Below are 14,852 nucleotides of genomic sequence, written 5' to 3'. Positions count from 1 at the left end.
AAGGCCATACGAGGACATGTGGTCCCAAACTTCTTGTAAAAGGGGAGTATAAATTCCTCCCTCTTTGTCTCTCACATTGCGTTCGTCTAATCTTGTTCTGTTCAACTGAAGCCCTCTAGTAGGACGGTTCACCGTCTTACTACCGTATCTATTGGCCTTAGGCTGAATTGTTAAAATGCAATAATCTACATTATTTGAATCCGTTTTCCGGCAGGTCCGGAATCAAAATATAAAACAATCTTCACAGTCAAAGTTCTTCATTGCTGATCGAGGTGGTCCGGCCCTCAACCGAGAGGCCCCCGGAGCTGATCAAGGTGGTTCGGCCCTCAACCGAGAGGCCCCCGGAGCTGATCAAGGTGGTTCGGCCCTCAACCGAGAGGCCCCCTGGAGCTGATCAAGGTGGTTCGGCCCTCAACCAAGAGGCCCCCCGGAGCTGAGCAAGGTGGTCCGGCCCTCAACCGAGAGGCCCCCAGGAACTGATCAAGGTGTTCCGGTTCTCAACTGAGAAAACTGCTCTGGTATTTACGGAAAAGCTAACAACATCGGATGTCCGATCGCTGCACAGGTTGACTGTTGTTGATCATCAATTGGTGAGCCAGTATCTTTACTGCTAACGTCAAATAGAGGGCTCCAAGATATACTAATCCATTGTTAAAATTAACTAACCCATATAATTGAATAAATAATAATATTTCATGCGAAAGTTTGTTTCTAATCATTTTCCACTTGTCGTTTGCCACTTTATTGCTGGATATTTCGAACCGGGCAAGAATCTCGTAAAAATTTTGAATCTTGTGAAAATTGTGTTGAGAAATTTCAACCTGAAGTTAGAAAAAATTGTGTGGGACCTACACAAAATGTAGTACAACCTTCAAGACGGCCTTTTAGGACAAATAAATTTTTTCGACAAGTTACCTGTTTTGGTTGTGGTCAAATCGGCCATATTGTAAAAAATTGTAAATCAAATGGGAATCAGGGAAACTAGACCTGGGATACATGAGAAGGGGTAGTGTATCCATGGGTAAAAAGACCCCTAGTAAAAAATTTAGTTTTCTTAATCCAGTTGTGAGAGTTAACAACAAGATTTTGACAGCAAAAATTGATACCGGTGCCGATTGTTCAGCGATCAGTTTCGATCTGGCTCGGCAGGTTGGTTCACCCACTAATCAAGTTAGACCCTATCACGGTGATAGATTTCAGTTGGCATCCGGTGAGTACTGTCAGCCTGTGGGGATTCTTCGGGCCCAAGTGGAGATACGAAACAGTGTCGTGCACACAGATCTGATAGTGCTCGCCAGGGTCCCATTTGGGATCTTGATCGGCAGTGATATTTTGAGTAAAACTGAAATTATAGTTGACTTCAAAAACTTTGAACTTAAAGGAGGATTGTTGTCATATAAAGGAGATGTTGATCAGGAAAAAATGCAAAATTTAGTAAGTAAATCGGAATTTGATTCCGATCAGAAAAAAAGGTTGTTTGAATTGTTAAAACAATTTCCGAATTTGTTCAGAAACACTCCCGGTAGAACTCACGTTGCTGAGCATAAGATCGTGACTGACGGAAAACCGGTTTTTCGATCCCCTTTTTCTCTTCCGCGATGGAAAAAACAATTAGTAGAAGAGCAGGTGCAACAGATGCTCTGTGATGACGTCATTGAGCCTGCCTCCACAAACTGGGCTTCCCCGTGTTTTTTAATCAAAAAGAAAACTGGTGATTGGCGATTTGTCGTCGACTATAAAAAGGTGAATAAAAATACGGCACCCGATCGGTACCCTTTGCCTTTCATCGATCAAATTCTACAACGAGTGGGTGACGCACGATTCGTCTCTACGTTCGATCTGGCCTCAGGGTATTGGCAAGTTCCAGTGCGGCTAGAGGATCGGGACAAAACGGCATTCATAACCGATTCTGGAATGTACCGATTTAAGGTAATGCCCTTTGGACTCAACAATGCCCCGGCCACGTTCCAACGCATGATGACTACAATCCTGGGCCACTTAGTCGGTAAGTGTGCCGATTTTTATTTGGATGACATTGTCGTTTACAGTTCGAATTTTGAGGAACATTTACAAAACTTGAAAACAGTATTTTCGTGTTTGGAAAAAGCAGGCTTAACTCTTAAGCCAGACAAATGTAATCTCTATAAAAAAAATTTGGAATATCTAGGTCTCTGTTTGACCAAAGAAGGATGGCACGTAAAACAGGACCAAACCGACGCCATTTTGAGTTTTTCTAGGCCTAAAACAGTAAAACAGGTGCAACGTTTTCTGGGACTCTGCGGGTGGTACCGGCAATTTGTTCCCCATTTTGGTGATGTCGCTAACCCCCTTTACGGCCTGACAAAAAAAGGGCAAAGGTTCAAATGGGACAAAATACACCAACAGGCGTTCGAAAAATTGAAACATCTCTTGTCTTGTGCTCCCGTTCTAACCACAAGAAAAAAAGATTGTGCCTTAAAAATTTACACAGATGCCTCAGGAATTGGGCTTGGAGCCATTTTGCAGCAAGTTGAGCCTGACGGGGAAAAGCCGTTAGCCTATGCCAGTCGTACCTTGAATTCAGCAGAAAAAAATTATTCGGTAACAGAACAGGAGGGACTCGCTGTTATATGGGCGTGTAATAAATTTCGAGCCTGGTTTTCAGGAGAACCTGTTACTATAGTAACGGATCACAGGGCAGTCGCCTGGTATTTTGAGGCTAAACAATTGAAGGGGAGGTTAAGCCGATGGGCTCAATTACTACAGGAATATCCTTTAAAGTTTGAATATAGAAAAGGTTCGACCATGCAGGCCCCTGATGCCCTGTCCAGAATGCCCGCTGTTGTCACCACTGAAACTGATTTCGAGGAAAAAATTGATAATAAATTATATTTGTTCTCGTTTTTGGATTTACCTGAGTTAATTGTTCAACAGAAAAAAAATTACCAAGATATTATACAGTATTTTAATGATAAATCTGTCGGAAGACAAAAAATTGATGAAAAAATTGAAAAGTATTACCTTTTCGAAAATCAAAAATTGTTTTTTAGATTCAGGAATAAAAAATTGCTAGTAATTCCTCCACCATGTAGAGAGAAATTTTTGACTGAAATGCACATGCATCCCATTTCAGGTCACATGGGAGTCAATAAAACTCTTCAGCGATGCCGACAACGCGCGTTCTGGCCCGGTATGCGTAAAGATATAAAAAAATTTGTCCTGTCCTGTAAAAAATGCCAAACATGCAAATTCGACAATACGAGGCGATGGGGAGGCATGGTGTCAACCTCTGTTGATCATCCAGGAGAAATGGTTGGGATTGACACCATGGGTCCCTTTCCCGTTTCTTCCAGAGGGAACGTGCATCTGTTAGTCGTCGTCGATTATTTCACAAAGTGGGTAGAGTTATTTCCACTAAGACGAATTACGACAAGTGCAGTTGCTAAAAAGTTTGTTCATGAGTACTGTATGAGATATGGCTTTCCAAAAAGATTAGTTTCCGATAATGGTTCTTGTTTTATATCAAACCTTATGAGGGAAACTTGTAAAGTTCTCCAGGTCAAGCAAAGGTTCACAACCCCCTATCATCCTCAATCAAACCTTACCGAGAGATTTAATAAGACAATTAAACAGATGATCTCCTGTTATGTTGGTGATAAACATAAAGACTGGGACAAAAATTTAACCTTTTTTGGTCTTGCTATTAGGTCGGTTCCCTCGGAAACTACGGGTCAGTCGCCAGCTAAATTGTTTCTTGGTAGAGAATTAGTTTTACCATTTGACTGGGCTATGGACATACCGGTTTGGGAAAGGGTGAGTTTGCCCGAAAACTTACTTAAGCAAGTTAAGGAAAATGTCAAAAAACAACAAAGGAGACAAAAAAGATATTATGACAAAAAAAGATTATTGCACACCTTTAATCAGGATGATTTGGTATTAAGGAGAACGCATTTCCGTTCTAGTGCGCAAGGCAATGTTATGGCGAAGTTGAAACCACGATGGGACGGCCCGTGTAGAGTCCTGGAAAAAATTTCACCTATTGTCTACCTGATAGTGGATTTATCCAATGATAATGTCTATAAAGTCAATGCTTGTGACTTGAAAAAATTCGTTAGTAGTGACCAAATCGTTCTTGAGCCTGTCCCGCAGTCACCTGAGAGTAGAGAGGTCCTTGTACAACACACTTCCAGTAATCCGAGTCGACATCATGTTTCACAAACGCCCTTAAATAGTGCTAATTGCACTAACTCTAGTACGTCCTTTAACCGGCAAAATCCCGAGGAGGACACCACTCCTAAGATGGTGAAAACGAATTTCATTAAATCTTCCGTAGGTTACTCTAAGTTTTTGGTTCCGATTCAGAGAGGGTGGCAAAGGGTTCTCGTTAAGAGGAAAAAAGAACCTCGTATTGACGTCTATTATTACTCTCCCGAAGGGACAAAATTCAGAAGCAGTGTTGAAATTTCGCGATACTTACAAAATCGGGATACTGATTTGGCTGTCGATAACTTTTCCTTTAGTGGGAAGTTTAATATACCAGGTGATATGTTAACATAGTTTTTGCAAGTATTTCTGTAAATTAACTTTTTTTAACCTATAGAATTTTTTTTTTTGGGAAAAATTCTTCCGTGGTGAGGGGGAATGTAACGTATCGGGATCCGATCCCTCTACGTTAATGGTGGTCTTGTCGTTATGTGGGAAATTCCTTCTTATTTTAGACCCCAGGGACCTCTCAGTTACCGGAAACCACCCGAGGACCCACTGGCGAACCGGTAAGGGCCAGAGTGTTCGATTAGTTCGGCAGTCGGCGGGTGGGGTCTTTCGGCTGTCGAACGAGAACGGGCCAGAGGTCGGGCTACTGATGTCCCACATAAATTAATTTCCCTCATGACGACGATGCCGCTATTTTCGTGGAGGGGTTTGATCCAATATATGTATAGTTGGGCGAGGCTTAGCCCAGTTTAAATTATTTTTATCGAAGAACCTCCCGGGGGAGTTGTTGCAAGTCTCGTTGTGCGGATACGAAAATATAGTGTTGTACTCACTTATTTTCGGCGGGGGGCTGCAGACCTCCGTCGGAACAATTCATTTCATATTGTTATGTTAGTAATGTTTACATAATCGGGAGAGTCTGATCAGCTCTCCGGATTATGTCATGTTGCCAGATTTCAATGTAATTAAATTGTAATGTTTATAATAGTGACGCATGAATATGCAAATTCGATAATTTTGTTGAGGCGAAAAGGCCATACGAGGACATGTGGTCCCAAACTTCTTGTAAAAGGGGAGTATAAATTCCTCCCTCTTTGTCTCTCACATTGCGTTCGTCTAATCTTGTTCTGTTCAACTGAAGCCCTCTAGTAGGACGGTTCACCGTCTTACTACCGTATCTATTGGCCTTAGGCTGAATTGTTAAAATGCAATAATCTACATTATTTGAATCCGTTTTCCGGCAGGTCCGGAATCAAAATATAAAACAATCTTCACAGTCAAAGTTCTTCATTGCTGATCGAGGTGGTCCGGCCCTCAACCGAGAGGCCCCCGGAGCTGATCAAGGTGGTTCGGCCCTCAACCGAGAGGCCCCCGGAGCTGATCAAGGTGGTTCGGCCCTCAACCGAGAGGCCCCCTGGAGCTGATCAAGGTGGTTCGGCCCTCAACCAAGAGGCCCCCCGGAGCTGAGCAAGGTGGTCCGGCCCTCAACCGAGAGGCCCCCAGGAACTGATCAAGGTGTTCCGGTTCTCAACTGAGAAAACTGCTCTGGTATTTACGGAAAAGCTAACAACATCGGATGTCCGATCGCTGCACAGGTTGACTGTTGTTGATCATCAATTGGTGAGCCAGTATCTTTACTGCTAACGTCAAATAGAGGGCTCCAAGATATACTAATCCATTGTTAAAATTAACTAACCCATATAATTGAATAAATAATAATATTTCATGCGAAAGTTTGTTTCTAATCATTTTCCACTTGTCGTTTGCCACTTTATTGCTGGATATTTCGAACCGGGCAAGCAACTCCCATAAGGGACGTTGCAGAATGTTAGTGTAGAAACTTTGCCGAATAACGAGCGTTAAATCGCTAATGTTGCCGAATAACGAGCGTTAAATCGCTAATGTTGCCGAATAACGAGCGTTAAATCGTCAATATCGCCAAATAACGAGTGTCAGATCGCCAATCTCGCCAGATGATGAGTGCTGAATCACCAAACATCGAGTTGATTGCTCCGAAATTCTCTCCCATTTTGCAACAATTTCTTTCCAAGTATAAAAAAATTAAAAACTTATAAATTTTTTTTAGCTCATTTGAAGTGCTGCTGTTCAAGGCAGCAAATAGTGCCCACAGTAAGCAAAAATCACCTTAAATAGACGGGTGCAAAAAATTTTATAATAGCCGCTCTTTCAAACAAGGTGTCAAAAGCCTAAAACACAAAAATCAAGCTGACGAAAAGATGTTTGATAACAAAAGACAGTGCAGTTTTATTTTGAAAAGGGTTGAGGGTTAACGAAAATATTCTTGTTAATTTCACTGTTCCAATTTATAAATATCTGCTCCGAATCCCATATTTTGCTGCTCCAAATCCCATATTTTGCTGCTCCAAATCCTGAATTTGCTGCTCCAAAACTGCTCCGAATCCTGAATTTTGCTGCTCCAAAGCTGCTCCGAAATGGACTTAGTCACTTCCCACCCCTGCAATTATCACACACACACACCCTGCTTTCTTGACTACATTTTTCAGTTCTGTAACTAAAGAATATTGGTTTCTCCATTCCGATACATGATACATACAAGGATATCCCATAGTCTTTCTATAGGTTTGGGGGGTCCGGACTGAGGGCTGGCCACTCTAGAACCAAGCCATTTTTTGACTCTGAACCACTTTTTCTCTGACTTTTAGGTGTGAATGGAAGCATTATTCATGTTTAATTCTCAAAAAGGTCTCTTTGTGTTCTAAAGTGATCCTTCCATTTTTTTTTAAGGCTTAGTTTGTCCTGGATTGGGGTATGTAGAGATGTAAAATTCTTGAGAATAATCTTTTGGAGAATATTCTCATCAAGGAGAATATTTGAGAATATTCTCTGGTAGGATTTTACTATTATAAATAACTTGAGAATATTCTTATAAGTTCTTGATGAGAATATTCTTCTTTTATTTATAATATAGTTACATATAATATCCTTGAGAATATTCTCTGGAAGGACTACTTTCTTAAATTACTGAGGAATATTCTTATAGAAAATATATAATGAGAATTATTCTGAAGTTATTAATAGCAGTCCTTCCAGAGAATATTCTTGAATACTCTCCTTGATGAGAATATTTTTCAGTTACCGAAATTTTTCCAGAGAGTATTATCAAGAATATATGTAATAACATGTATTACAATAAATAATCTCGATAAATAACTTGAGAATAATTATTATTTTTGATAAGAATATTCTCTAGTAATTTAAAATAGTTCTCCGTCTCCGTCTCTCTTCCCATCAAGAAAATGGGTATATTGAAGTTTGTAGACCACAATGTTAAAGTTTGAAAGCAAGAAAATTAAACCAACAGGGCTGAATTGCACAACTTTTAAAGAAATGTGAGTGATACAGAATTTAAGTGTATGTGCATTGAAGAAAACAACAGTTCTGTATCTTAGAATGAAGATGATTCTATAAGAGTAGCTTCCTTTATCAATCAACTTTGATTTAATTTCTTTTGTTGTGAACTTATTTCTGAAAATTTATCTAATTTTAAAATAGTTTTTTTTAAGGTTTTAATTTAAAGTTTCTTAAATCTTCATAACCAATTTCTTAACCTCTCATCATGACCAATATTCTGAGAATATTCTCAAACTAAAGTTGTCATTGGGGGGGGGGGGTTAATTATACCAAAAATTGTTTTGTTGTAAATGTTTCATGTAATGAAAACTGATTTATATTTCACAATATAAATAAAATTAAATTATTTAAAAGAAAAATGAATATTCTCTAATTTTTTTACATCCAGGAGAAAATTCTCAGAATATTCCCGTTCTCTCGGAATATTCTCCAGAAAATATTCTCACCTCACATCTCTTGGAGTATGCCATCAGATTTTGGAAACCATACTTTCTGAGAGCCATTGACTTGGTCGAGGGGGTGCAGAGAAGAGCCACGCATGCTCTTGATGGCACACGGCTTAAGCTATGAAGAGAGACTTCATTTTTTGAAAATGTTTACATTGGAAAAGAGAAAGCGAGCAGGTGTCTGGTAGATATGATCAAAGTATTTATAATTTTCAATGGAATGGACAAAATGGATCGAGAGTTATTTTTAAAATCTGACATCCATATTTGTTGTGGGCATCTTTTTCTCAGCCACTTTGTTGGGCATTTTGCCTGTTGTGGCATTGTATTTGCACATGGTTCATACGGTCCTTGAAAAAAAAAAGTTCATTTTCAAGGCCTTGAAAGTCCTTGAAAATCCACAAGGGTCCTTAAAAAAAAATTTTCAAGAATTTTAATTTTAAAAAAGAAATTTTAAGAATTCTGCGAGAGTCCTTGAAAAAAACCAGTGTTTTCTGAAATAGTTTCGCCACTTTTTATTTTACTCTGTAAGTGACGACCTTAAAAAAAGTGCAAAGCACCGGGGAAAAACCTTAGCAGCCAATAACCCTGGATAATTGAATTTAAAGCACGTTTTTTTCCCCCATTATTGTTAAACCGGGTTTTCGTAGGAGCGGTTTTCTGTGCCATGGGCAAAGTGAATCGCCCAGCATGACACGGCGTCCACTCACCAAAAAATAGAAAACAGGTTTGACTGTTTTCGTAGAGAGCGCAACAAGCCTCACGTTTTACATCGTACACGTACCCAACGTGTCACGCCGTCCTCTCACCAATAAGAAAAACAGTATCTTCCTACAGAGTGCAATACGACTCACGACAGTGCTTTATGTCGAGCGTGATTGGCCGACTGCTTCTGGAGAAGTCAAATGCGTTGTGCTCCACACGTTTCACAGATCTTCTCTTCATTTTTTTCTTTCACTTCCCTTCATTTTTGTTTTCTTTCACTTCCCTTCATTTTTGTTTTCTTTCACTTCCCTTCATTTTTGTTTTCTTTCACTTCCCTTCATTTTTGTTTTCTTTCACTTCCCTTCAGCGAGCTCGATGCTTCCCTTCAAACTGGAGCATGCAGATGACGACAGTAGCTGATGCCATGGCAGTGAGCTGATGTGCCACGGTAGGAAATCACAAACGCGTAGTGTGATTATGTAACATGTTTCTGTCGATGTGAAATGATCCAGTTTGGTTCATGCGGCACCAAAAACCTATGTTTTGGAATGTTTTTTCCCTTTTTATTCTCTGTGCATGTGGAACCGCTCGGCCTGACATAATATGTAAATCTCCGGCGGCGTGCTCTCACCCTCACGGGAGCTCGGCTTTATATTGTAGGCTGGTTTTTTCCACGTGTATATCGGGATTGTTTTTTTTCTCCCTGAGATTGCCGGTTGTTATTTGTCGGCCGTTTTATTTATTTTTTTTTTTTTATTATCGTAAATTATCTTGTTTTTTTTTTTTTGCAACTTTAATGGAATAAAAGCTAGAGTTCAAAATGAACTTCCGATCGTTTTTTTTTTTCTTCAACTCAGTCGGCATGCTCTGGCCTCCAACAATCCACTTCTAGGAAAACCTGGCTTTATGGTAGCATGTATCCTGTGATCGTATGTAGATGTATTTGGAGTTATTGGAAGTCATTAAACTTTTGTACTAGGTATTTTTTCTGGAGGACTTGAGAAATCAATATCTTAAAAAAAAATGTTTCATAATTTTTGCCGAAATAATTTCAGCCTTTTGGTCCGTAAGTGAGCAAAGCTACCTCTGATTAGTATCAACAAAATATTGACTTTTTTTTATTGAAGGAGTGATGTGAAGTGCTTGCACAAAGTTCTTTAAAGAACGACGACAACAAATCAGTGGCAAGTATATGTACTTTTAAGAACTTGTGGCTGAAAAATCCCTGCTATTAAGATTGGTTGCTGAGTGTGCCAGACAAAAATGCCACCAAATGCAAGCTGTGCTTCAATATTGCTTCAATGGGTGAATTGGCGCTGAAATCCATTGAGCTTATATTACTGGAGGGAGTATGATGCAGGGCCATAACTGGGATTTTTGTATTGTCTTGCCGCCCCCACCAATTCGGAATTTGATAATTGCCACCTGGGGCTCAATTGCCCCTCCCCCCCTCTAGTTCCGGCACTGATATGACGTCAGCAGTCTACATCATTCCTTGTAAGGGGACTGTATAAGGAATTATAGCCCTTATATAGTGGCTATAATTCCTTGGAAGATCACGTGACGCGTTCAATGTCGGCACGATCTCCGCTATTTTCTAATGGCATCGATAGTCGTTTAAAACAATAAATGAAAGAAATAATTTCAGTATCAATGATATGATTCCAAAATTAATGAGAGAGATAATTTTCAGTATCGATGATACGATTCCAAAATCAATGAAAGATAATTTCAGTATCGATGATACGATTCCAAAATCAATGAAAGATAATTTCAGTATCGATGATATGATTCCAAAATTAATGAAAGATAATTCCAGAATTAATGAAAGAAAAATGACAGAATTAATGAAAGAAAAATGACAGAATTAATGAAAGAAAAATGACAGAATTAATGAAAGAAAAATGACAGAATTAATGAAAGAAAAATGACAGAATTAATGAAAGAAAAATGACAGAATTAATGAAGGAGATAATTCCAAAATTAATAAAGCAATAATTCCAAAATTAATAAAGCAATAATTCCAAAATTAATAAAGCAATAATTCCAAAATTAATAAAGCAATAATTCCAAAATTAATAAAGCAATAATTCCAAAATTAATAAAGCAATAATTCCAAAATTAATAAAGCAATAATTCCAAAATTAATAAAACAATAATTCCAAAATTAATGAAGGAGAATTCCAGAATTAATGAAAAATAATTCAGCATTAATAAAAGAAAGTATTTCAGCATTAGCGAAAGAAATAATTCCAGAATTGGTGAAAAAATTCCATAATTGATGGAAGAAACTATTCCATAATTGATGGAAGAAACTATTCCATAATTGATGGAAGAAACTATTCCAGCATTAACGAAAGAAACTATTCCAGCATTAACGAAAGAAACTATTCCAGCATTAACGAAAGAAACTATTCCAGCATTAACGAAAGAAACTATTCCAGCATTAACGAAAGAAACTATTCCAGCATTAACGAAAGACACTATTCCAGCATTAACGAAAGAAACTATTCCAGCATTAACGAAAGAAAATTTTTCAGCATTAATAAAAGAAATAATTTAATCTTTTTCTATCTTTAGAAGAGTTATTTTTTAGTCTTTAAAAGAAAATTAATTGCAATATTTAGAGACTAAACTATGTTTCAATGAGGAAATTGACAGGCACGAACTGTGTTATTCAATGTCATGTTTTCCTTGCATTCGTTGTTGCTGCCGTCACTACAGCTCCATGCTTCCTCCAGTAATAAAAGCTTGATGCTGAAATCCTGTATGAAAAGTCAAAAGCATTGCGATTTGGTGAATTTATTGCTCAAGAAACTTCCTGCCATGAATGATTCCATCAAGCCTAAAAGTGACATTGTTGAAAACAAAATAAACATTTCATTGGAGGTCATTTATTGAAAAATGAAGTGAATGCAGAAATTATATGGGCACTACAATGTAAAAAAAAACCATCATTCCTACAAATCAATAATACACAACCTGGGGGACGGGGGCTGTAGATAATATGAGGTGGCCTGTAAATCATTCTGAGAAATGTATTAAAGCATGAATTATTATGAATACTCAGTGTGCTTTTAGTTTATAATTCTTGAATTATCAGCAAGAAATTAGAGTAATTTGTACTTTTGATTTGTTTGTAGTGGGAACATTTTCCATTGGTGAAATTTGTCATAAAGCTCAGTGATTTCATAATGATTCACACAGTGGGTTTTTTTTCCCTATGATAAAAACATGCACCTTGTTTGTCTGAATTTTTTTTTTTTAAATATTTCAATGTTTATGTAAAAATTTGAAGATGCATAAGTATGCAATGAATTTACGGATGATGTGAAATAAAGTATGTAGAAATGTAATCTCTTAAAGTTTCAGTCAAAATCAAATATGCGCCTATTATTCATGTGAAAAATATGCGTTTGTAAAGAGTCCTTGAATTTTTACGTTTTACCTTTAAAAGTGCTTTAGTAGTCCTTGAATTTTTTTCCGTTGGAAGAGTACGAACCATGTTGTATAATACATCATCAGTCAACTGCTTTGACAGGGGAACACCAGTATCGATTGGTAAGGGACAATTCTAGGTTATGGTGTTGCAGGGAATTTTTCTTAATAGGGTTGTGAATAAATGGAATAGCTTACCTCCGGGGGTGGTGAATTCTAACACAATTGACACTTTTAAAAAGAAATATGATAAACATATTGGATAAATCAAGAAGCTATCCATACTTAGATGAGACGAAAACCATAATTTTTTATGGGCAGTATATATTCATATTTTATCATGACTATTGGTTTTTTATTGTTCTTATTGGGTTGCTGTATTTTTGATCTAGTTTATGTATGTATTTGACATCCTTATTTTTTATGGGCATCTTTTTTCAGCCACCTCGTTGGGCATTTTGTCTGTTGTGGCCTTTGTATTTATTATCTTGCTGAAGAATCCCCTAGCTTGAATCATCTAATATTTCTCCAAATGATAATAAATTTCTTTCAAGTGTTTATTGGTACATTTCGTAATACTGACTGCCATTTAAGAATCCCAATGAGGTCTGTCCACTATAACCGAACATTTCTCGTGCTATTACCGAACTTTTACCTTGCTGCCTACTGACTCTTTCTTGGATCATGCCAATAATAAGAATAGCTGTCTTAACATCTAAATTCTACTTCTTTTCACCACTGAAGAGTATATGCAGCCATTCATCTAAATATGACATACGATCTCGAGCCCAGTCCAATTGTGCTTACTTATAATGATGTTTCAAGGTGGTTACATGTGTGAATAGTTTTTCTCTTTTGCAAATAGCCAACTTCATGAACTCCTGTACATACAGTTTCTCTCAAAATAAGTGTTTTATTTCACAAATATGTTTTATTCACAGTTTTATTGCAGAGATTTTTTGCATAGCCAGTCGTATTTTTCTATCATTGCATGAACTACCTTACCGCACATCAACTCCAGTCATATATCGCCATTCAGCAATAACCAACCAGAGGAGTTGGGTGAGAAATCAAGACTCCATCCATCGGTGGTCGCCCCAGGCTCTGTAGGTAAAGAACTTGCTCCTAACGTTCTATGCCCAGATTCGAATCCATGAAACTTGATGGTAACCTTCACAGTGGGAGACGAGCATCTTACCACGGCACCACTCGTAGGCACACTCATTGCATAAACTGGTCACTCAGTCTTCAGGATTTTTATTGTGGTTTTCAATGCTCACAATGGGCTAGATCGCTGTAGATGCCTAGCTTAGAGCAATTTAAATTGAAGAAATAGATGTACTTTATAGATTTGGGGCTTCAGTACCTGTATCCTCAATACTTCCTTATCTGAGAATTGTGTAGACTTTGACATGATGCTTGACTCACAAAAACATTCAAGGTTCATGTTGCAACAATGCAAAACACCCCTTTGTGATTTAAATCTACATGGCATATTAAATTTGCATAATTCTGATTCTGCTTGTACTTTTGAGGCACAAAAAAATCATATTTTTTCCTTTTAAATTTTTAGTTTTATAAAACCTTTAGCATACACGCATATTTGTAATTTATAATACATGAGAGAGATTTCTGATTGCAAATAAAAATATTAATAAAATCATCAGCTATTTTTAATTTTATTGAAGAGTATATTGTGTGCCTAAACTTTAGTGCCACACACAATGAGTTCATGAAATCTTACTAAGCTTTTTTATTTTTTTTTTACAGCATTTTAATGTATGAGTTCTTTATGGGAAGTTTGTAAACTTAATTTGTTAGACCTTAAGCAATTTGAAGTGTTATTTTATTTTGTCATTTTATGTGTAATGAATGATATTTCTTTGTTTTCAGTTTTAGAGCATTTGTATGATTTGGAAGGAAACGTGATTACTTTGCAAGCTTGTATCAATCGATTCCATCAGAGGCGATATGGTACCAGTTAATCTTTAGGTGGTGATCTGAGAATATTGTCTAGGGGACTATTCATTCATAAATGTACTAGAGCGTAAGTTAGAAATTACAGATTAATTCAGTGAGTTTAAACCAGACTTGGTTGAACAGTAAAGTATTACAAATGTTAGTTAACTGTGATCCCCTATTGCAACATATATATATTTTTAAAGATGTTAAAAAAAAAATATAGTGTATATTTTGTGATGCAATATTTCCATGTGAGCAAACCAATATTTCTTTGTGATTAGCTTTTGCAATATATATGTATTTTTGAAAAAGTGTATTTTGTAATGCATATTTTGTGATATAATATTTGCATGTGAGTAAACTAGTGGTTTCTGTATTTTCATTATTTTAAAAATAAAATATTTTTTCCCTTTAAACATTAATTAACTGTATGAATGTATTTCTGTTTTGTGTTAGTTTTTGAGAGGAATTCAGACCTGCCAATTCTCCCGATTTAGGCAGGATACTCCGGATTTTTCATCTTTCCTCCCACTCTCCGGATTTGTTACAATTTCTCCGGATTTTGGCAGAACATTAGATTTTACGCGAGCTTTCACGTTGTCGTGGCGTCAATGATTACCGTCGGCGTTAGGGAAAACACCCATAGAGGACAGCTGTAGTCATTTCCATCGAGCACAGCCGTAAAAAAAGTCTGTGACCGCATTTAAGCAACTGGCA

At 37.4% G+C, this 14,852-nt stretch overlaps 1 protein-coding gene across 1 annotated transcript in view; it reads left to right on the top strand.

The window, feature by feature from the left end:
- LOC149085001 (uncharacterized) overlaps window positions 1-14,555 on the top strand; it is a 117,278-nt gene extending 102,723 nt beyond the window's left edge. Inside the window, exon 15 of the mRNA XM_089232749.1 lies at window positions 14,067-14,555. Within this exon, the coding sequence (XP_089088875.1) occupies window positions 14,067-14,158 (92 nt within the window). The 3' untranslated portion in view covers window positions 14,159-14,555. The remainder of the gene's footprint in view (window positions 1-14,066) is intronic.
- The last annotated feature ends 297 nt before the right edge of the window (window positions 14,556-14,852 follow it).

Source organism: Pholcus phalangioides, unplaced genomic scaffold (assembly GCF_987345545.1).
Source record: "Pholcus phalangioides strain wild (caught in Gottingen) unplaced genomic scaffold, Ppha-v1.0 ptg000007l_1, whole genome shotgun sequence".
Classification (NCBI taxonomy): Eukaryota; Metazoa; Arthropoda; class Arachnida; order Araneae; family Pholcidae; genus Pholcus; species Pholcus phalangioides.
The sequence above is the reverse complement of the archived record's forward strand: the minus strand, read 5'-3'. Positions and strand labels throughout refer to the sequence as shown.